Consider the following 22,228-nt stretch of genomic DNA (forward strand, 5'->3'; position numbering starts at 1 on the left):
CCACACTGCTGAGAAGGTGATCGGCTGCAATCTGCCTACCCTCAAAGACCTGCACACCTAGAGGACCCTGAGGCGAGCAAGGAAGATTGTGAACACACTCTGATTCAGCCACTCCCCTCCGGCAGAAGGCTGCAGTCCATCAGGACCAATACCACACGCCACAAAAACAGTTTCTTCACATCCGCTGTTGGCCTCTTCAACAAGGTTAAGGGCTCACACTGACTTAAATGACTTTAATCACAATCTGCACAATGACACCTTGCCACATTGCAATTTGCACTATATTACACTATTTGTATTTTTTGTACTATTTGTATTTTTTGTATTTTTATATTGTAAATTATGGCTACTTTATATTTTATTCTAAATCCCCTTAGTATTAGCTAGACTTTGTACCTTTTGTATAGTTAGACCACATATTTAAGTTTTTAGCCTACTGCAATGCATACAAGGTGAAAATAATGGGGCATTAAGTTGTATTAAACATACATGAACACAGCTCTATTTGAACATTTCAGGGATATAGGGGGTGGAAGAAAATACATTTCCTACGTGCTTATGCTGATCACAATAGCCATTTCCTTATCACCTGTTCATAAAGCCAACTCCAGAATTACTGGCAACACATTGGCAAATGTAAGTGAACGATGTGTTAAGAAAAATACAAATACACAGTAATATTTAGGAATTTACCAGCAGTAAAATATTGTAGCCTATATAGATAAGGTGACACAAAGGCAATATTTATATAACCCTATTGCAAACCTGTAGGCTGAGCTGAAGATGAGTGCACAATTGAGTAGGACCCTGGCGTATCTGGAGAGATTCTGTAAAGAGGATTGCTCTCTGATTCCTGACAAACCCTATTTGACTGTAAATCATGTAATAACTACTCCCTTTTGTACCTTTGCTAAATAAATCCGAGTTCTGCGCTTGGGTCTACTCCTGTCTCATGTGATGCGTTGCAGAAGACTTCGCCTCAACAAGACCCAGCGGAGTTTGTCACGAGCCTCCCTCAGCATTTGAGGATGTCCGAGCCAGATCAGCATATAGTAGGAGCCCCCAGTATGCAACAGGTCATTGAACACCTTGCTGCTGTACAAATGGAGCAAGGTCACAGACTCGGCCAAGTTGGGGAATCCCTCAACAATTTAGCAGGAGTCTTCCAGGATTTAAAACACCATGTGATGAGCCTTTCTGCTCAGGAACCTGCCCCTGCTGTCACAGCCGGGGTTTCTGGTGCCGAAGCCCCCCCCCTCAGCTCAGCACTCTGCACTCCATCTAGCTCCACCCCAGCGATATGATGGCAGCCCTGAATCTTGCAGAGGTTTTCTAACCCAGTGCTCTTTGGTTTTTGAACTGCAACCTACACAGTTTGCCTCATGGTCGCGCTAAAGTGGCTTTTCTTATATCTAGACTCACAGGAAGAGCCTTGGAGTGGGCCACGGCAGTGTGGGATCAACAGAACCCTGTTTGTTCAGACAGTGAGATGTTCATGCAACAGTTAAAACGTGTGTTTGATCATCCCATGAGGAGTCAGGTGGCTGAGCGGTTAGAGAATCGGGCTAGTAATCAGAAGGTCGCTGGTTCGATTCCTGGCCGTGCCAAATGATGTTGTGTCCTTGGGCAAGGCACTTCACCCTACTTGCCTCGAGGGGAATGTCCCTGTACTTACTGTAAGTCGCTCTGGATAAGAGCGTCTGCTAAATGACTAAATGTAAATGTATCCCACTAACATGCAGGAAGCTGCTAAACGCCTCCTAAATCTAGGCCAGGGACAACAGTCCGTTTCCGACTTTGCTATAGATTTCAGGACCCTGGCTGCAGAGAGTAGGTGGGAAAATTCCGCTCTGATGACAACCTTCTATCACGGCCTCAACGACATCATCAAGGATGAGTTGGTAAATAGGGACTGGGGTACTACCCTTGAGGGCCTCATCGACCTGGCTGCTCAACTGGACCGGCGCATGAGAGAGCGGCAGCTGGAAAAGAGTTTCAGGCGCAGCAATGTCTATCGTCCCAGGGTCTCTCCACATCCCCTCTCTCCTTCGGGCCCAGTTTCGGAGGAAGAACCTATGCAACTCGGGGGGACCCGATTATCTCTTGAGGAGTGTGAACGGCGTAGAGTAGAGCGTTTGTGTTTTTACTGTGGTAAAGCGGGACACTTTCGGAATACATGCCCACTTCGGCTGACTGGATCAGAACAGCCGCTACGTGTGAGTACGCTACTCTGTCCTAACATTACTCAGCACCAATGCCTTTTACCTGTCATTGTCTATGGGAGTGTGAGTCACGCAACCGTTTCAGCCTTGATAGACTCTGGATCTGCAGGAAACTTCATAAGTAAACGCCTGGTTCAACAACTTCAACTGTCTACGTCACCCTGTTCTCCTCCACTACCGATTACATCCATTGACAACCAGCCCCTTGGTTCTGGCTTCATTACTCAGGCTACAGTCCCGGTTACTCTGGTTGTGGGTGCTCTTCACTCTGAGGAATTGTCTCTGTTAGTCATAGACCACACAACGAACAATGTTATTTTAGGTATGCCATGGCTCGCTTATTATGAACCACAGATTTCCTGGTCCACTAATGAACTGCTCCGTTGGGGTAGCAAATGTGTTTCCCAGTGTCTTGCTAAACCCATCAGAGCAACCAGCATCGAGAGCCCTTCAGTCTCTGTCACACCAGATGTACCCTCGGCCTATCTAGACCTTGCAGCGGTCTTCAGCAAGAAGAGTGCCACCTGCCTGCCACCACACAGACCGTGGGACTGTGCCATAGATTTGGTGTCTGGAGCTACTCCACCCAGAGGTAGGATTTATATTTATGGAAACCTATGTGGAGGAGGCTCTCGCCAATGGTTTTATTCGCCCTTCCACATCTCCCGCAGCCTCAAGTTTCTTTTTTGTTGGGAAGAAGGACGGTGGTCTCAGGCCATGTATAGACTATAGGGGTCTGAATTCTGTTACTGTTAAGTACCGCTATCCCTTGCCTTCGGTGCCTGCAGCAGTAGAACAACTCCGGGAGGCTCGGATATACACCAAGCTAGATCTTCGCAGCGACTAACCTCATTCGCATCAGGGACGGTGACGAATGGAAGACAGCTTTTCATACTACTACAGGCCACTATGAGTATCTGGTGATGCCCTTTGGATTAGCCAACGCCCCTTCAGTATTTCAAGCTTTTGTTAACGAAGTTCTCCGTGAATACCTTGGCAAATGTGTGATCGTGTACCTTGATGATATTCTGGTCTACTCCTCAGATCTGGGTGAGCATGTCAAGCATGTATGCCAAGTCCTCAACAAACTCCTTGAAAACCGTCTGTACGTCAAACTGGAGAAGTGTGAATTCCACAAAACAGAAGTACAGTTTCTGGGGTACAGAATATCCTCCCAGGGGGTCCAGATGGATGAGGGTAAAATCAAGGCGGTAGTAGACTGGCCTGAGCCCCAGACCGTTAAGGAGCTTCAGCGTTTTTTGGGCTTTGCAAATTTCTACAGACGCTTTATTCGCAATTTTAGTTCAGTTGCAGCCCCTCTAACGTCTCTGTTAAAAGGGTCCCCCAAGAGGCTCTGTTGGAATGATGCTGCCGACCTGGCCTTCAGGAAGTTGAAGAGCGTGTTTACCTCAGCGCCTGTCCCCAAGCATCCGGATTCGGATCTCCCCTTCGTTGTTGAGGTAGATGCATCAGAGTCTGGAGTGGGAGCCATTCTCTCCCAGCACCATGGTAAGCCCGCCAAGTTACACCCGTGTGCTTTCTTCTCTCGCAAATTGACCTCGGCAGAGAGGAATTACGATGTGGGAAATCGAGAACTCCTGGCGATCAAACTTGCCTTCGAAGAATGGCGGCATTGGCTGGAAGGCACCAGGCACCCTTTCCTGGTGCTAATGGACCACCGTAATCTAGAATACATACAGTCTGCAAAACGGTTAAATCCCCGCCAAGCTCGTTGGTCTTTGTTTTTCACTCGGTTCCATTTTACTCTAACCTATAGACCAGGTTCAAAGAATGTGAAGGCAGATGCCCTCTCTCGGCTCCATGATTCTTCTTCCTCCCAGAACACCCCGGAGCCAATCTTGTCACCTCAACACATCATCGCCCCCATCAGATGGGATGTCCTGGAACACATTCAACAAGCCTTGCCAGCTGATCCAGTTCCCCAGGGGTGTCCCGGTGACAAGACCTATGTCCCCACAGCTGTTCGTGCTCAGCTTCTTCAATGGATGCACTCGTGTCCCAGCTCAGGTCATCCAGGTATCCAACGCACCCTGTCACTGGTCAGAAACAGATTCTGGTGGCCATCTGTGAGACGTGATGTTGTGCAGTATGTTAAGTCTTGTGCTGTTTGTGCGCAAGTAAAATCTCCCCGTCAACTACCCTTGGGTCTCCTGGAACCCCTTCCCATACCTAACAGACCATGGTCCCACATCGCTGTGGATTTTATCACTGACCTTCCCTGTTCTCAAGGTTTTACCACTATTTTGGTTGCGGTGGATGGGTTTTCTAAGGCATGCCGTCTGATCCCACTCAAGAAGCTGCCTTCTGCCATGGAGACCGCGGAATCCCTATTCCACCATGTGTTTCGGACTTTCGGCCTACCTGAAGAGATCGTGTCGGACAGAGAGGTCCAGTTTACCTCAAAAGTATGGTCATCGTTTTTCACACTGCTGAACGTGCAAATTAATCTGTCCTCAGGTTATCATCCACAGAGCAACGGTCAAACAGAGAGACTAAACCAGGAGATTGGCCGGTTCCTTCGCACCTACTGCTCTCAGCAACAGGGGCAATGGAGCAGGTTTTTGCCATGGGCAGAATATGCCCAGAATTCCCTTAGGAGCTCTTCTACAAAACTCACACCATTCCAGTGCGTCCTGGGTTTCCAACCAGCCCTCTTCCCATGGTCTGGGGAACCTTCGGAAATCTTGGCAGTGGATGACTGGTATAGACGGAGTAAGGCGGTCTGGGATGCTGCTCACGTCCGGCTACAACAGGCCGTCCGACGTCAGAAGATAAAAGCAGATCGACACAGACGTATGGCACCTCGGCTCCAACCCGGTCAGGAAGTCTGGCTCTCCACGCGGAACATCCGTCTCCGCCTCCCTTCCAAGAAGCTAAGTCCTCGTTTTATTGGCCCATTCAAGATTGTCAAGCAAGTCAATGTATCGGTTACTGTTGCCCTCTCACTACAGGATCAATCCAACTTTCCATGTCTCCTTGCTCAAACCTGTTGTCAGACCCCAAGATGGCCAGTCAGGCCCTGAGGTTCAGTCTGCGCCACCACCCCCTTTGCTTTTGGATGATGGCGTGGCATATACGGTCAGGTCTCTGCTTGACTCCCGTCGTCGCCGGACTGGTTTTCAATACCTTGTGGACTGGGAGGGTTATGGGCCGGAAGAGAGGTCCTGGGTTCCAGCCTCAGACGTTCTTGACCCTTCCCTCATGGCTGACTTCCATCTGGCTTATCCCGAGTGTCCTGGCCCTCGCCCCCGTGGTAGGCCGCCCCGTGGAAGTCAGTCTTCGGCTTCAGGAGCCTCCCGTGGAGGGGGGGGTTCTGTCACGATCCAACGCTCCTCTTCCCCTGAGTACTGAGGCCTTCAAATCTGGACCCCAAATTCCCCCCCTGTTTACTGTCTAGTTTGTTTGTTCCATTCTGTTTCTGCCTATCTGTTGTGCACGCCCACTCCTTGGATAGAGTTGCCCACTTATCCCTACACACCTGTGTCTGGTTACCCATCAAGCTGGTCTGTATATATATACCCCTGATTCCCTTGTGTTCCTTGCGAAGTCTTGTGTAGTTTACCGTCACATTCTGAGCGTTGATCTGATTTCCTGTTTGGCCTCTTGTTGACAATCCTTGTTTGTTCCAGACCTCGTTCCCTCCTGTCTGATCCTTGTTGGTACCTTCGCTTCTCTACCTGCTTCTGGATTTTGACTTCCTGCCTGAATACTGGATACGACTAGCCTACTCCCTTTTGTACCTTTGCTAAATAAATCTGCGCTCTGCGCTTGGGTCTACTCCTGTCTCCTGTGATGCGTTACATAAACATTCTCTCTAATCTGCAGATTGATAATAGGCTTCTTATAAAACCCACAACTCAGCTTAATTTTGTAACTCTGTTAGTGAAATGACAAACACTTTCTCCATTAAGGAGTTAACAGTTTGCCCTGTAGAACAGCAATCAGATGTTTTTCAATCCGCAGACATTATCCTACGTAATCAGTTGTGAAACGTCGCATTTGCACTACAGTGCATTTCACAATGCATTTTAGAAACAGTATAATAAAACTGAATTCCCTGAAATGTTCAAATAGAGTTGTGTTTATCTATGTTTAATACAACTAAAGGCCCCATTATTTTCACCTTGTATGCGTTGCAGTAGGCCAATGTGTATGAGTCTTTATCTCGCACGCTACCTCACCAATTTAACAATCCTAAAAACCAACTGCTACATGAATCAACTATTTAATGAGGCAGCAATTCAGTAGTTCTTTTTAACTTACTGGGGGAGTAGGATTTTGACAACACTGTTCATCAATCCTCCCCCCCTCATATCTTGGGACTGTAAGATCTGAAACCCCCCAAATTATTTTGGTGGCTCCTCATGCCCTGTAGAGCGTGCCATAAAAAGCTTTTGATACTAGTTGCATAAATGTAAAAGTTAGAAGGAGAGTAGGATTTTGGCAACACTGTTTTTTATACCTGCCGAAATCCCCCCCCCCCCCCTCATATCTTGGGATTATAAAATTTGACACACCCCAAAATTATTTTGGTGGCTCCTCATGCCCTGTAAAGTGTGCCATAAAAAGCTTTTGATACTAGTTGCATAAATGTAAAAGTTAGAAGGGGAGTAGGATTTTGGCAACACTGTTTTTTATACCTGCCGAAATCCTCCCCCCCTCATATCTTGGGATTATAAAATTTGACACACCCCAAAATTATTTTGGTGGCTCCTCATGCCCTGTAAAGTGTGCCATAAAAAGCTTTTGATACTAGTTGCAAAAATGTAAACGTTAGAAGGGGAGTAAGATTTTGGCAACACTGTGTTTCATACCTGCCGAAATCCTCCCCCCCCCCCCCATATCTTGGGGCTATAATATCTGACACACCCCAACTATGCGGGGATGTGGACAATCTGGATGGCGACACTAACTGGGTAATAGCTTGTCAACTGGTATTGAATACAATACTTTTTTCACTACTAGACACATTTATAATGAAGCATTGGTATTTCTTTGTATAAGTGGTAATGTTATTATAGGTGACAGTGACAGTTTTTGCCATTCCTAATGTTTGATCATTCATTATCATTCCACAAATTAATCTTAATGTTTATCCAAAATCTCAGGTTGGCTGTGACAGCTGCCTCAGAAGGTTCCATCACTGTTGTGCTAAAATCCAACTGAGAGGAATATGTCTGTGCTGCCTGCCGTAAACATCCCTGACCTGTTTTCATGATCAAGCCTCAAACTTGTTAAAACTCTTATTTAAATGATCACTTTCTCTCTTTTTTTCTACCTTTTGTTAAATATATCATTATAGTTTTTTGTTTAAAATAAATGTGATGGAACCAATCAAAATGTCATCATTTATTAGATGTTTTTCACTAGCCATTCACAAAGAGAAGGTCCAGGCTTCGCTTATCAGGTACTAAAACCAAGCACTGTACATTGCAAGTTAGAAGACACAAACTAGGCTGTGGGAAGCAGGATCTATAAAATGGATATGATTGTAAACACAAAACAGTTGTGTGGCAAGTAGTTTACTGAGAGGGATATAGAAGTTGAATTCTGGTAGGAGGGACCTGTGAGCAGGGGCCTTTTTATATACATTTGTAAAATAATGTAGCTATATTCATGTACCAGACGATTATATTACAATTGGCATATAGTGCATTTAGTAAGTAGCCTATAACAGCAAGTACAACGTAATCAAGAATCAGAAGTGAATAGTTCTACTAAAAGTGATTAGTACAAATGAATACAAAGGATGCTCACTTTTACCAGACAGTGACATAACAGCAACTAAAACATAATTCACATATTACCCTCATTCCGATAATAGGACAGTGTAGCACAACATCGACATCAACATCGTTTTTCAAGTGCAGCTCCAAAGTAGGCCCTACTTCTGTTTTCTTGAGACAATCATTTGGATTTTACGAGTAGCACGACATACAAATCGTATAGGCTCTCAAGTGCAGCACAACATAACTTATATTTTGATGAAACATGAATTAAATAGCCTACTGACAGTTTCCTCAAAGCCTAAGACGAGGGAACCTAGGCTAAACATTGTAAAAATCGCCTCGGTTCGTCAAACTATAGGAATACGCTAGGAAGGCAGTGCGCGTTCACGCGTAGGGAAGTGGGATTTTGCGGTGGAGTGAGAATTCGGTCCAACACCCCCCCCCCCTCCCCCCCTGGAGACACCCCAGTCAATAGGAATACCATATCAACATGACACTTCATAGTAACAGTAGCGAAATAACGCAACGCTATGCATACAGTCTGTGGGACTGTGAGCGCACGGCTTCGATATGTCGCATTGGCAACATACGGCTCAAGAAGCTGGCAAAGATACATAATTCCCTCAGCTGAGAATCTATATGTCACGGGTGCTGGCTGGCAGGTAGACCCAAATGCAGGACTCAGACCCAGGAGGTAAATTAAAGATTTATTTGACTTGAAAAAATAAGGTTGGAGAAAACAAAAGGCAGGGCTGCGGTAGCGGACAATCCGGGGGGAATGCTGGAACGACGGGACAAGGTTGGAGCAAGCAGGGGTATGAACCGTGTCTAGAAAAGGCAGAACAAAAACTGGTTATTTAACAGAATACGAGGCAAGACTGACTAAGGTAATTCAGACGGCCGACTGACGTGGACGATAATGACGACGTTGAACTGGCGAAGCTTGGATGGGAAACCCGGGTTGATATACAGATGGTGATGAGTAAATGATCCGCAGATGTGCGTCGTTAACAAGGAGCGTGTGTACAGGAATGCAGGTGTAATTGAAAATAAAGGGACCGAAGCCAAAGAACAGACAGAACGAAAAGGGCAGGTCCAACCCAGGGACATGACACTATATCTGTCATAAAGATACTCATGATCAGGTAATGCCAAAGGGATTTGTCGGTCTCTAAATGTTCTGGCTCTTCTGAGCGCACCTATCCACGCACCAAGCTCCACAGGATCTTCTATGAACGGTAAAGGCATTATCCTCAAGAATGAGTTAGTGGGCGGGGCTTTTATACCGGTTGATCTCTGATCTCCAACTTAACCCTTGTGCTGCCTTAGGGTCACATGACCCAAAGGTTCATAACAAACCATCGTTGTGTTTACCCAATTTTACCCAATACAAAAACAAATAAAAATAATTTTCTTTTAACCTTCGCAATGTGGGGGGTCTGAGACAGCCATACGGTTAAAAAAGAATGCTTCACTTTATGCTTCACTTTACCGCATACGTTTTTGTATGCGGTAAAGTTGTCGCAATACGACGGTGGGTCCAGGGGCGGATCTAGAAAAATATTCATGGGGTGGCAGAGAGGGTGGCAGAAGTATATATGCTGATTTAATTGCAGTCATATTAATCAATGTTTATTTGGAATGCCCCCAAATTAAGACATTTTAACTCAAAAACATTAGGCTACATTATTATGGCACATTATTAAAGCCTTAAATCAAAGATATTGAGGAAACACTGATAAATAAATAAAAAGTGTTTTCATTGATTTATTGGCTATTGCTTAATCAACAATAAACTGTAGCCTATCACCAAACCGAAGGTTGGACAACTTGGTCAGCTAGTAGTAGAAGAATGTGCAACAAGTTTGAAGTTTGTATGTTCGATTTTGACAAAGATATTGAAGAAACACTGAAAATGGTGTGTATTCAAATGTCTGCTCGTTTTTTGGGCATTCAGGCTCTCTACTCTTTTACCCCGGTCCCTAAATATGACACGAAGACTGAACGGAGGTACGAATATGAATGTTTGTTGAATCTCAAATATAAAACTGAGTTCACCTCGGTCTCGGCGCAGTGGGGAGGGTGGTTGGAGTCGTCTAGTGCTGCATTCACTTGCAGTGGGATATTAGCAGGCCCAAACGTAATTCGCGAGCGCAGAATTCCGACGATATCAAATTATATTTCAAATAGAATGCATTGGTCTGAGGCAAAAATTTAAATAAACTTGTCAACTCATATTACGTCTCTATTCTTTCGAAATATTTAACCTGTAAACAGAGCCCATTGCCACAAGTGTAGGTAGGTACGTGGTAGCAATCAAAGGAAGTCTGTCAACCCTGAAACTGATACAGTAACGTTCACGTTAGACCAGCTACTGTAGCCAATATTAAAACGTTAGTCAAAAATGCCCAGATTCAGCCCTGAAGAATTGACACGGAAAGACTTATCAACCAAAATTACAGGAATAGACAGGGCCAGTGAGTTTTCAGGCGATCTTTATGAGGATGGATGAATACTTTTCGGCAAAGTCTGTCAACATTCAGTCGACCATATTCGGCGTCAAACTGTTGTGGAACAACTTCGGTCTCTCCAACACAAGAACAGGAATTCCTGCCTTAAGGCCATCAAAATTCCGCAGATTTTAAGTCTGAATAACCGCAGAAAATGTGAAAAAAATCTGCAGATTTAGTTTGGGCTTGTATATATATTAGAAATGAAAATGTCCGACTCTGCGAAGTGGGGAGGGGGGGGGTTGGAGTCGTCTAGTGCTGCATTAACTTGCAGTGGGATATTAGAAATTCTCTCTCGCAAATGTCCAACTTGGTTGAGTGGGGAGGGTGGGTGGAGTTGTCTCGTGCTGCATTAGCTTGCAGTCGGAAATGTGGCTCATCGCAAATGTTCGATGAGCCACAACTTTTCTTTGTTTTCAAAGCTGCCAACTAGGGTGGCAGCTGGGGTGGCAAGGCTATATTTAGGGTGGCAGTTGCCACCCCATGTACCCCAGTTGATCCGCCCCTGGGTGGGTCACAACGACTGATGGGTCAGAATGACCCGAAGATAACACAAGGGTTAACCTGCTCCCGCCCAGGTTAGCCGTTCAGCATGTGTTACCATGGCGATCTACCCCGTTAACAAGTGATACTCTGTCGTAGTACAGAAAACCCTGGGTTGAACCTGAAGTTACCTCGCTAACGCCAAATCTTGATTCGTAGTAGACCTACAGGCCGTGTCAACGAAATAAATAAACAATAATACATCTAATTGATTTGATAAATAAAGGTTGTGCCAAATGTTTTGATGTGGAGCCTACGTATCAAAGTGTGCTTTCATAATCCTTGGTTTGGTATAAACAACATCTTCTTAAATTGTATTTATTTATCAGGCTATTTGTACGATGTTATTAGAATGCTTAAAAAAATGGGGAATAGCGTAGTGTTTGAAGCGCTGAACTACAAATTAAGCGGTTGCAAGTTCAAATCTGCCTGAACATGGTACTTTTGAGGTATAACAACAAATTATCCCTATCTGTGTCTAACTAGCTCTGTCAACCTATCTGTAGATTGTTAGTAATGTGACCAGCAGACCAAATTATTTTAAACAACAGTATTAAAAAAGCACTGAATTCGGCAACTTGGACATTGAACAATTCATGAAAAAACAACCAGAGAAAGGCCAGGTTGACCTAACCTAGTGTGTGTGACATTTGCAATCTCATTGATCTGTTAGTTTTAAAGTGTATTTTAATTGTCAGATAACAGGTCAACATGATAAAACTGTATTTGTTTAATGATATTATTTATTTATTTATTTATTTGCACAGTCAGCAGAAATTTGCTTTAAAAGGACGTCTGAGAATGTTTTTCGTTACATTCCGCCGAACATGAGAACGGTAGTGCTTGCCCTGACTCTAGCCCTTGTGGGTAAGTCTAAGTTGTTATTATTAGATGATCATTTGTTGCATTATGTTTTTGTTGTATATGAAGTAATATGTCTACTTAAACATTTCAGCGAGTCAACAGGTCAATTTTGGTAAGTTTTTTAAAATTTGTGTATTCATTCATTTCAATCAGAGATTAATATACAGATTACTTACAAAATTCAACATAATTGTTCATTGCAGCTCCTGAGTTTGCCTCCAGCAATACCTATGTGTACGAGTACGAGGCAGTGGTCTTGGGAGGTCTGCCTGAGGAAGGTCTGGCTAGAGCAGGAATCAAAGTCATCAGCAAAGTTCTCATCAGTGCAGTTGCCCAGAATAACTTCCTGCTGAAGGTACAGGATGCACATCAAGTTTCAATACTCAACAGTCAGGAGTTCATCTTCTTTTCATTAAATGTTCCTTTTGATTGTTTTCTCGCAGCTTGTGGACCCAGAGATCTTTGAGTACAGTGGTGTCTGGCCCAGAGATCCTTTTGTTCCAGCTGCAAAGCTCACTTCAGCTCTGGCTGCTCAGCTCCAGACTCCCATCAAGTTTGAGTATGCCAATGGAGTTGTGGGTAAGATACATGCCCCTGCTGGTATCTCTGCTACGGTGTTGAATGTCCACAGAGGTATCTTGAACATCCTTCAGCTGAACATCAAGAAGACACAGAACATCTATGAGCTGCAAGAGGTCAGGCTTCTATCTTAAAGCTCAAATGAAAGGGTTAGCCCTACTCTACCACTACTCTAACTCTTAGCCAAACCATGCTGTCTTTTATGTTCACCAGGCTGGAGCTCAGGGAGTCTGCAAGACCAGCTATGTCATCAGTGAGGATGCCAAGGCTGAGCGCATTCATCTGACCAAGACCAAGGATCTGAATCACTGCCAGGAGAGACTCGAGAAGGAGTTTGGTTTGGCTTACACTGAGAAATTGGTAGCTTCTCAGGATGTAAGTAGCTGTTTCATCACCTTCATTTTTATTCTGATAGGTATCAGTATGAACATCTGACATTTTGTGCAACATTACGTTTTATCTTTATAGTCTAGAAAGAACTTGAGGGGAGCTGCAGCCTACAACTACATCATGAAGCCAACTGACAATGGTGCTCTGATCATGGAAGCCACTGTTACTGAGGTCCATCAGTTCTCTCCATTCAACGAGATGACCGGAGCTGCCCAGATGGAGGCAAAGTATGTTGTCTAATAACTGATATCTGAGAAACATCTGGAGATCTATTTGAATTGATACAATGACAGTGTATTCAACATGTAGAGCAATCCATAATAAGTTAATATCCTTTTCATAGACAAAGGTTGACATTCCAAGAGATTCAGAAGGCCACAGTGGAACCCATTGGAGCCGAATACATTTCCCGTGGATCTCTGCAATATGAGTTTGCCACTGAGCTTCACCAGATACCCATTCAGCTCCTCAGGATCAGCAATGCACAAGCTCAGGTATTGAGGGTTTAAATCCTTATTCAACAGTAAAAAAAAAACATAAATGGTTCTCCTCAAATCCTTAATACTTTTTGTCTTTTTCTTTACAGATTGTTGAGGTTCTGAACCATTTGGTTACCCACAATGAGGCAAAGGTTCATGAGGATGCCCCTCTGAAGTTTGTGGAGCTCATCCAGCTCCTGCGTGTGGCCAGAATGGAGAATATCGAGGCCATCTGGAGTCAGTACAAAGCGAATCCAGCTTTCAGGTGTTTAATTACATAATTACATTTAGCAGATGCTCTTATCCAGAGCGACTTACAGTAAGTACAGGGACATTCTCCCCGAGGCAAGTAGGGTGAAGTGCCTTGCCCAAGGACACAACGTCATTTGGCACAGACTTGGCACAGGGAATCGAACCGGCAACCTTCTGATTACTAGCCCGATTCCATAACCGCTCAGCCACCTGAATCCCAAATATTCCCACATAACAAGAACAAATATAATTTGAATAGGAAAAGAAATGAAGAATGTCACTAAAATGCAGGTTTTACTTTTTTAGACACTGGATCCTGAGTGCCATCCCGGCGATTGGAAGTCCTGTCACTGTTAGGTTCATCAAGGAGAAGTTTATTGCTGGTGACCTCACTATTCCTGAGGCCGCTCAGGCTCTAATGGCTGCTGTCCACATGGTGACGGCTGATTTGGATAGTGTCAAGCTTGTAGAGGTAGGTAAACCTTCAAGTCAACATTAAGTACTCTTATGAATATTATAAAACCAGACCACAATATAAAGTCTCTCTTCCAGGGGTTGGCTTTCCACCACATGATTCAGCAAAACTCAGTTCTTCGTGAAATCGCCATGCTTGGTTATGGTACCATGGTTTTCAAGTACTGTGCTGTACACACCAACTGCCCTTCAGAACTTGTGAAGGTAATGTAAATTTCTCTCTTAGGCAGTGTTTACGTCCATTATCCTGGAGATTGAAAAACTTCATGTTTTTTCTCAACAGCCCATCCATGACCACGCTATTGAGGCGCTTGCAAAAGGGGAAATTAAAGAACTTGTAGTTGCTCTTAAAGTCCTGGGTAATGCTGCCCACCCTTCTAGTATTAAACCAATCACAAAGCTCTTGCCTGGATTTGGAGCTGCTGCTGCTTCTCTGCCTATAAGAGTTCAGGTTGATGCCATCCTGGCCCTGAGGAACATTGCCAAGAAGGAGCCTAGAAGGGTAAGGACATTTGTTCATGGCTATGGATGACACCGTAAACAAGTTAACTTATCATTTAAATCTGTCAATGTCATTTCTGTAAATTAGATTCAGGAAGTGGCGGTGCAGCTGTTCATGGACAGGGCTCTCCACCCAGAGCTCCGCATGGTTGCTGCTGTTGTGCTGTTTGAGACTAGACCTCCGATGGGTCTCGTGATTACCCTTGCCGATGCGGTGCAGAAAGAGACAAATCTGCAAGTGGCCAGCTTTGTGTACTCTTACATGAAATCCCTGACTAGGAGCACCGCCCCTGACTTTGTTCCAGTGTAAGGATAAGTTGCTTCATGTATATATTTGGACTACATGACACAGTTTGCTCACAACTGTCTTATATCTGACTTTATTGAACTGTTTCATATATATCTCCCATTTCAGTGCTGCAGCATCCAATGTCGCTGTCAAGATCCTCAGTCCCAAATTCGATAGGTTGAGCTATACCTTCAGCAAGGCCTTCCACCTGGACTCCTATTCCTGTGAGGGTCTTTTTTGGCAACTTGTTTTTGGTTTATCTTAAATGTACAGCATTCATTATTGTCTATTATGTCTTATAAAAACATATATGTGTTTCTTTCATAAGCTCCTCTGATGATGGGTGCTGCTGCCAGTGCTTTGTACATCAACGATGCTGCCACCTTATTACCTAGAGCTGTGGTAGCCAAGGCAAGAACATACATTGCTGGAGCAGCTGCTGATGTTCTGGAGGTACGAGCTCTTCTTTAAATACTATGGATAGCAATGAACTCGTTTTCTACGTTATTCTAAGTCACCATCTTCTCTTTCAGGTTGGAGTAAGAACAGAGGGAATCCAGGAGGCTCTCATGAAGATGCCCAATATTGCTGAAAATGCTGACAGGATCACTAAGATGAAGCGTGTCATTAAGGCGGTGAGTGAAAGGGATATTTTGAAACTACTTTAAAGAGTTGTTGAAAAAACGAATTAGTTCAGATAAAGTGTCGAAGGTTATCAAAGTTTACTCTGCTCTTCCATCCACAGCTGACTGACTTGAAGTCCCTGCCCACAAACAAGCCACTAGCTTCTATGTATGTGAAATTCTTTGGACAGGAAATTGCTTTCGCTCACATTGACAAGGAAATGATTGAACAGGCCATACAGGTATGACACATACAACAACTTTTATAAACATCTTAAAACAGGGAGACCATTATTTGAAATATAATGTTCCATTATATCTATGATTTATTTGAAATATAATGTTCCAGTATATTTATGATTTCCTTTAAAAATAATGTTCCAATATATCTATGATTTCCTGTAGCTGGCTACTGGACCTTCTGCACATGCAATTGGAAGGAAGGCTCTGAAGGAATTGTTGTCTGGAGCCTCCTTCCAGTACGCAAAGCCCCTGCTGGCTGCAGAGGTACGTCACATCTTCCCTACAGCTGTTGGTGTGCCCATGGAACTCAGTTTCTACACTGCTGCCGTGGCTGCTGCAACTGTACAAGGTAAAATCTCTCCACCAACAGAGTAATGTAAACGACTGCTGTTACAATATTGATCAAATTAATATTTTATACTTGTGTTCTCTCCAACCCCACAGTCAGAGTGGCCATGACTCCTTCACTTCCTGAGGCTTTCCATCCTGCCCAGCTCTTGAACACAGACATTCAGCTGCATGCAGAGATAACACCAAGGTAGTATTTGATCAGTTTGCTACAGGGATACTAGTACAATACAATTTTACACCTATACATTTGTTATGAAAAGGTTACTTCATGTGATACAATTATTGTTACAAGTATTTATTTTGTAATGTTTCAGTGTTGCCATGCATACATTTGCTGTGATGGGAGTGAACACTGCCTGGATCCAGGCTACTCTTATGGCAAGGGCAAAAATACACACAATTGTCCCAGCAAAAATGGCAGCTAAAGTTGACATTGCAAAGGGCAACTTCAAGTTTGAGGTTTTGCCTGTTCAGTCTGCAGATCACCTGGCAACTGTGCGGTATGCAACTGCTTCTTTTAAACTTTACATCTGAAAAAACTATTGCATTGTGTACTATAATATTTGAATGAATTTCATAAATCATTGTTACAGTGTTGAGAGTCTTGCTGTGGCAAGAAATGTTGAAGACCTTGCAGCTACTAAGATGATACCAATGATTCCTGCCAAAGAAGCACAGCTGTCTAGAGATACTTTGAGATCAAAGATCTCATCCTCACAGGAAAGTGATTGGGTAAGATGAGTAACCTATTTGAAACCATACAATTTGACCATTTACAGCATGAACTTCTTCGTATACCCCGGAGATCTAATCTATTGTATATGTTTCAGTCAAGATCATCTGAACGGATTTACTCTGATTTACCTTCTAATATCATTCCTAAAATGAGAAGGTTGTCTGCACAACTGAAGAAGAAATTCTGTACCGCATTCAAAACCTTTGGTATCAAGGCATGCGCTAACATTGAATCCCAGAATGCTGCCTTCATCAGAAACTCACCACTCTATACCCTTATCGGGAAACACTCAGTCACTGTTGATTTGTCACAAGGCAAGTGAAATTATAAATTTTATATTTGATTGAAATACAATTACAAATTAGATACAAATTCCAATGTCTAAAAATATTGTATCTATTTTTGGGGATAGCTTCAGGCACAGTCATTGAAAGAATGGAGATTGAGGTCCAGGTTGGAGCAGAGGCAGCTAAAAAGATTGTCAAAGTGATCACTGTGAATGAAGATGAAGAATCTCCAGAGGCAACAAATGTCCTGTTGAAACTCAAGAAAGTCTTGGTTCCCGGTCGCAAGAATGGTACCAGATCTTCCTCCAGCTCCAGCAGTTCTAGTTCCAGCAGCTCTCGGTCTTCTTCTTCCTCCTCTTCCTCCTCATCTAGCTCATCCAGCTCATCTAGCTCATCCAGCTCATCCTCCCGTAACAACAAAAAAATGCTGATTGTTGGTGCTGCTGCAGCTAACAAGCAGTCTAAGAGAGTACGTAGCAACAGTAGCAGCAGTAGCAGCAGCAGCAGCAGCAGCAGCAGCAGCAGCAGCAGCAGCAGCAGCAGCGGACGCAACAGCCAAAGGAACACCAGAAGATCACCAAACAACCGCTCTTCCAGCTCCAGCTCCTCAAGCTCCAGCTCTTCCAGCTCCAGCTCTCGCATGTCAAAGGTAAGGTAGAATCAAAAAGTACTATTTTTCTCAAAAGAAAAATGCATTTACTGAAAGGTTTGCTTTTCTATTATGGCAGGAACTCAATGACATGAAGTTTACCAAGGACCACGTCCACAAGGTAATTTTTCATATAAAATGTTGTGTGTGTAAATAAACACCTACTTCAATCTAACCTGCCTCGTCACTCTTGCAGCATGCCATCTCAAAGGAAAGAACGTCCAGCAGAAGCAGTGCATCCAGCTTTGAGGCAATATACAAACAGGTGAAACAATACCCCTAACAAAAAACGTCAACAATAATTTATTCTCCCACAGCTCAAACCAACCCTGGACACGAGTATGAGAATAACTTCACTTTACATCTTGTCAGAACAAATTCCTTGGCAATGCTGTTGCTCCTTCCGTGACAATACTCATCCGTGCTGTGAGAGCTGACCATGCAGTGCAGGGATACCAGATTACTGCCTATCTGGACAAAGCTACTTCCAGGGTGCAGATCATTGTGGCTAACCTAGAAAAGGATAACCATTACAGAATCTGTACCGATGGAGTGTTGCTGAGCAACCACAAAGTTATGGTAAGCCTGAAGACATCTGATGCTGTCTAAAGTGACAAAAACAATGATTAGTAAAAGTATTTTCATGGGCACTGCTGTTATCTACAAAAATGTCCCCTTAAACCACCCTCTACCATTTATTCTGTGCGGTTGGTGCAGGTTATAATATATTTAGTTTGTTATTATGAACTACTATAATTGTTTGTTTTACAAGCTATCTGAGGTCCTGCAAGATGCACATAACAACCCACAACACAATTTCTCCTCTTAGGCTAAGATTGCATGGGGTGTTGAGTGCAAAGAATATGAGACTGAGATCACAGCAGAAACTGGTCTTGTCAACGAAAATCCTGCTCTCCGTCTGAAGCTGTCATGGGACAAGATCCCAAGTGCCCTGAGGCGAAATGCAAAGAGGTACAATCTCTCATTTCACTATTAGTCATTCAACACTATGGCTTTGTGGTCTATACTATGTGCAACATTGTTTTAGAAATAATCATCTACTGTATATGAGAATGTTTAAAATGTTACTTTCTTGATCTAGGGTCACTGAGTACCTTTATAGTGCTGCTATCCTGGCTGGGGTTAGTCAAGGAAAAGCCAAAAACATAAAGAAAGAAATAAAACTCACACTGGCTCTTACCTCTGCGAGAAGGTTGAATATTGTGCTGAAGACTCCAAAGGTGAGCTAGTCATCTGTTTTTAACTGAGGTTACTTTTATAGAAGCTGGTTTTCCATCCATTATTTACATTTACTTCATTGTTGTTCCTTACAGATGACCATTTCCAAACTGGCGTTGAGTCTCCCTATTGCTTGGCCTGTCGGAGACACCGCTGCTGAGCTTTCTGTGCTGTCAGACAACATTGTTGACCAAGTGTACTACCTGTTCTCCAAAGCCAATGCAGGTGAGAAGAATATGATTATTCAAAATAATGTTTTAGGTATAAATGGTTTAGTGAATGGTGTAATCATTTTACTTTTTCTTAACTCTAGCTGAATGTAGCATGGACGGAAACACACTGACGACATTCAACAACAGGAGGTACAAGAGTGACATGCCACTCTCCTGCTACCAAGTTGTGGCTCAGGATTGCACACAAGAGCTCAAGTTCATGGTTCTGTTAAAGAAGGACAATGATCAGAACCACATCAGTGTTAAGATCTTTGACATGTGAGTATTCAATAACAAGCACAACATGATGGGGTTAACTAACTAAAATATATTTTTGAATCCCTTACTGTTCATGTTGAATTGGGGCATACTGTATATTCGATTTTTACAACCTAACCAAATTGGATTATTTTCACAAGCGATATTGAGCTGTATCCCGAAGACAACCAGGTACTGGTGAAGGTCAATGGACAGAAAATTCCCATCAGCAGCCTCCCATATCAACATCCTACAGGTTATTTTCATTCATTATAAAATATAAATTTCCTTTAACAAGAGCAGCATATTGAACGGCAGGTTAGGCAATATTAGGACATTTCATGAAGATAATGCTCTTCCTCACCTAGGCTCAATCCAGATCAAACAAAAGGGTGATGGGATCTCTCTCCATGCTCCAAGCCATGGTCTCCAGGAGGTCTACTTGGATAAAAATGCATGGAAGGTAATAGAAACCTTCTTATAAGATGTATTAATTTCACTTGATAGGTAAACAACTTGGTTAAGATAAAAAAAAATAGGAGGTAAAGATAACATACATTTTTGAACTACTAGGTCCAAGTTGTGGACTGGATGAAGGGTCAGACCTGTGGTATCTGTGGTAAAGCTGATGGGGAAGTCAGACAGGAGTTGCGCATGCCCAATGGACGCCTGAGCAAGAGCCCAGTCAGCTTTGCCCATTCCTGGGTGCTTCCAGCTGAGAGCTGCCGTGACACCACTGGTGAGTGCTTTCTGGTTTTACTGAAAAGTGGGGGATTCAACCTTCACAGGAACATTAAGAATGAACAAGAATTATACCGCCAATAGCACAGCAATGGTGGCACAATAAAGTATCTGGCTAATTGCTATCGTTCTGTACGACTGTTTACAGAATGTCGCTTGAAACTTGAATCTGTGAAGCTGGAGAAGCAGATGATTGTCAATGGCCAGGAGTCCAAATGCTACTCTGTTGAGCCTGTGCTGCGCTGTCTGAACGGTTGCTACCCAGTGAGGACCACCCCTGTAACCATTGGCTTCCACTGCCTGCCCACCGGTGAGTGCATGATGGTCTACGTATGTTTAACTGAAATGAAAATGCATCAAATCCTGTACCTTGCTTTTTACCAACATTTTACTTTACAGATTCCAACCTGAACCGTTCAGAGGGTCTGATCAGCATCTATGAGAAGAGTGTGGACCTGAGGGAGACAGTGGATGCCCATGTGGCCTGCCGTTGCACCGCTCACTGTGCTTAGTCTCATTGCGGTTTCTGCGACATTTTCCTTACTTGAACACTTTTGGTTAATAACTTTGTTTCAAATGTCATTAAGAATAAATTTCACACAGCATTCTAAAGACAAAAGGTTTCTTGAAAATTATTTAATATTTTTTAAATGATGACTACATTTCATCATCCACAAATTTAGATGTTCTAAATCACAAAGGTGTGGATGTTGTTTTCGACAAACACAATATATATTTTTTTTCAATTGCACATTTGTAAATCTGTAGCATATTGTCTTGAGTTAGTATTCAATGGCTTGCACCAAACTTGACTTGACGTTTTTATAATCAAACTAGACAATTTCTTGATTTCCATCCATCCATCATCTTCCGCTTGTCCGGGGGTCGGGTCGCGGGGGCAGCAACCTAAGCAGGGAGGCCCAGACTTTCCTCTCCCCGGCCACTTCCACCAGCTCTTCCTGGGGGACCCCGAGGCGTTCCCAGGCCAGCCGAGAGACATAGTCCCTCCAGCGTGTCCTGGGTCTTCCCCGGGGCCTCTTCCCAGTGGGACGTGCCCAGAACACCTCACCAGGGAGGCGTCCAGGAGGCATCCTTATCAGATGCCCGAGCCACCTCAACTGGCCCCTCTCGACGCGGAGGAGCAGCGGTTCTACTCTGAGCCCCTCCCGGATGACCGAGCTTCTCACCCTATCTCTAAGGGAGAGCCCGGACACCCTGCGGAGAAAACTCATTTCGGCCGCTTGTATTCGCGATCTCGTTCTTTCGGTCACTACCCACAGTTCGTGACCATAGGTGAGGGTAGGAACGTAGATCGACTGGTAAATAGAGAGCTTCGCCTTTCGACTCAGCTCCTTCTTCACCACAACGGACCGATGCAGAGCCCGCATCACTGCGGACGCCGCACCGATCCGCCTGTCGATCTCGCGCTCCATCCTTCCCTCACTCGTGAACAAGACCCCGAGATACTTGAACTCCTCCGCTCGGGACAAGATCTCCTCCCCGACCCGGAGAATGCACTCCACCTTTTTCCGGTCGATAACCATGGCCTCAGATTTGGAGGTGCTGATTCCCATCCCAGCCGCTTCGCATTCGGTTGCGAACCGCTCCAGTGAGAGCTGGAGGTCACGGCCCGATGAAGCCAACAGGACCACCTCATCCGCAAAAAGCAGCGACCCGATCCTGAGGTCCCCAAACCGGACCCCCTCAACGCCCTGGCTGTGCCTAGAAATTCTGTCCATATAAGTTATGAACAGAATCGGTGACAAAGGGCAGCCCTGGCGGAGTCCAACCCTCACCGGGAACAAGTTCGACTTACTACCGGCAATGCGGACCAAACTCTGGCACCGGTCGTACAGGGACCGGACATCCCCGATCAGGGAGTCCGGTACCCCGTACTCCCGGAGCACCCCCCACATGAGCCCCCGAGGGACACGGTCGAACGCCTTTTCCAAATCCACAAAACATGTGTAGACTGGTTGGGCGAACTCCCATGCACCCTCCAGAACCCTGCCGAGGGTATAGAGCTGGTCCACAGT

General features: G+C 44.3%; 1 protein-coding gene across 1 annotated transcript; it reads left to right on the forward strand.

The window, feature by feature from the left end:
- The first annotated feature begins 11,795 nt into the window (after positions 1-11,795).
- LOC134011026 (vitellogenin-like) lies at positions 11,796-20,811 on the forward strand. The gene is made up of 34 exons (XM_062450427.1): positions 11,796-11,892; positions 11,981-12,001; positions 12,093-12,244; positions 12,333-12,584; positions 12,682-12,843; positions 12,937-13,085; positions 13,202-13,352; positions 13,445-13,602; positions 13,896-14,061; positions 14,142-14,267; positions 14,347-14,565; positions 14,653-14,870; positions 14,980-15,077; positions 15,182-15,306; positions 15,387-15,488; positions 15,599-15,718; positions 15,882-16,068; positions 16,164-16,257; positions 16,385-16,570; positions 16,664-16,802; positions 16,901-17,120; positions 17,219-17,742; positions 17,822-17,863; positions 17,939-18,007; positions 18,115-18,321; positions 18,572-18,714; positions 18,845-18,983; positions 19,077-19,206; positions 19,295-19,472; positions 19,613-19,707; positions 19,820-19,914; positions 20,025-20,190; positions 20,341-20,502; positions 20,592-20,811. Exons 1-34 carry the CDS (start codon positions 11,853-11,855, stop codon positions 20,702-20,704), a joined length of 5,148 nt encoding a protein of 1,715 aa, XP_062306411.1. The 5' UTR covers positions 11,796-11,852; the 3' UTR covers positions 20,705-20,811.
- Positions 20,812-22,228: the final 1,417 nt, after the last annotated feature.

The sequence above is a fragment of the Osmerus eperlanus genome, chromosome 24, assembly GCF_963692335.1.
Source record: "Osmerus eperlanus chromosome 24, fOsmEpe2.1, whole genome shotgun sequence".
NCBI classification, from domain to species: domain Eukaryota; kingdom Metazoa; phylum Chordata; class Actinopteri; order Osmeriformes; family Osmeridae; genus Osmerus; species Osmerus eperlanus.

Excerpts from the sequence above, each read along its gene's own strand:
- LOC134011026 (XM_062450427.1), top strand. The coding sequence starts at position 11,853 with ATGAGAACGGTAGTGCTTGCCCTGACTCTAGCCCTTGTGG. Across the intron at positions 16,258-16,384 it reads CATGCAGAGATAACACCAAG|TGTTGCCATGCATACATTTG; the intron begins GTAGTATTTGAT and ends GTAATGTTTCAG. Across the intron at positions 17,864-17,938 it reads CCAAGGACCACGTCCACAAG|CATGCCATCTCAAAGGAAAG; the intron begins GTAATTTTTCAT and ends TCACTCTTGCAG.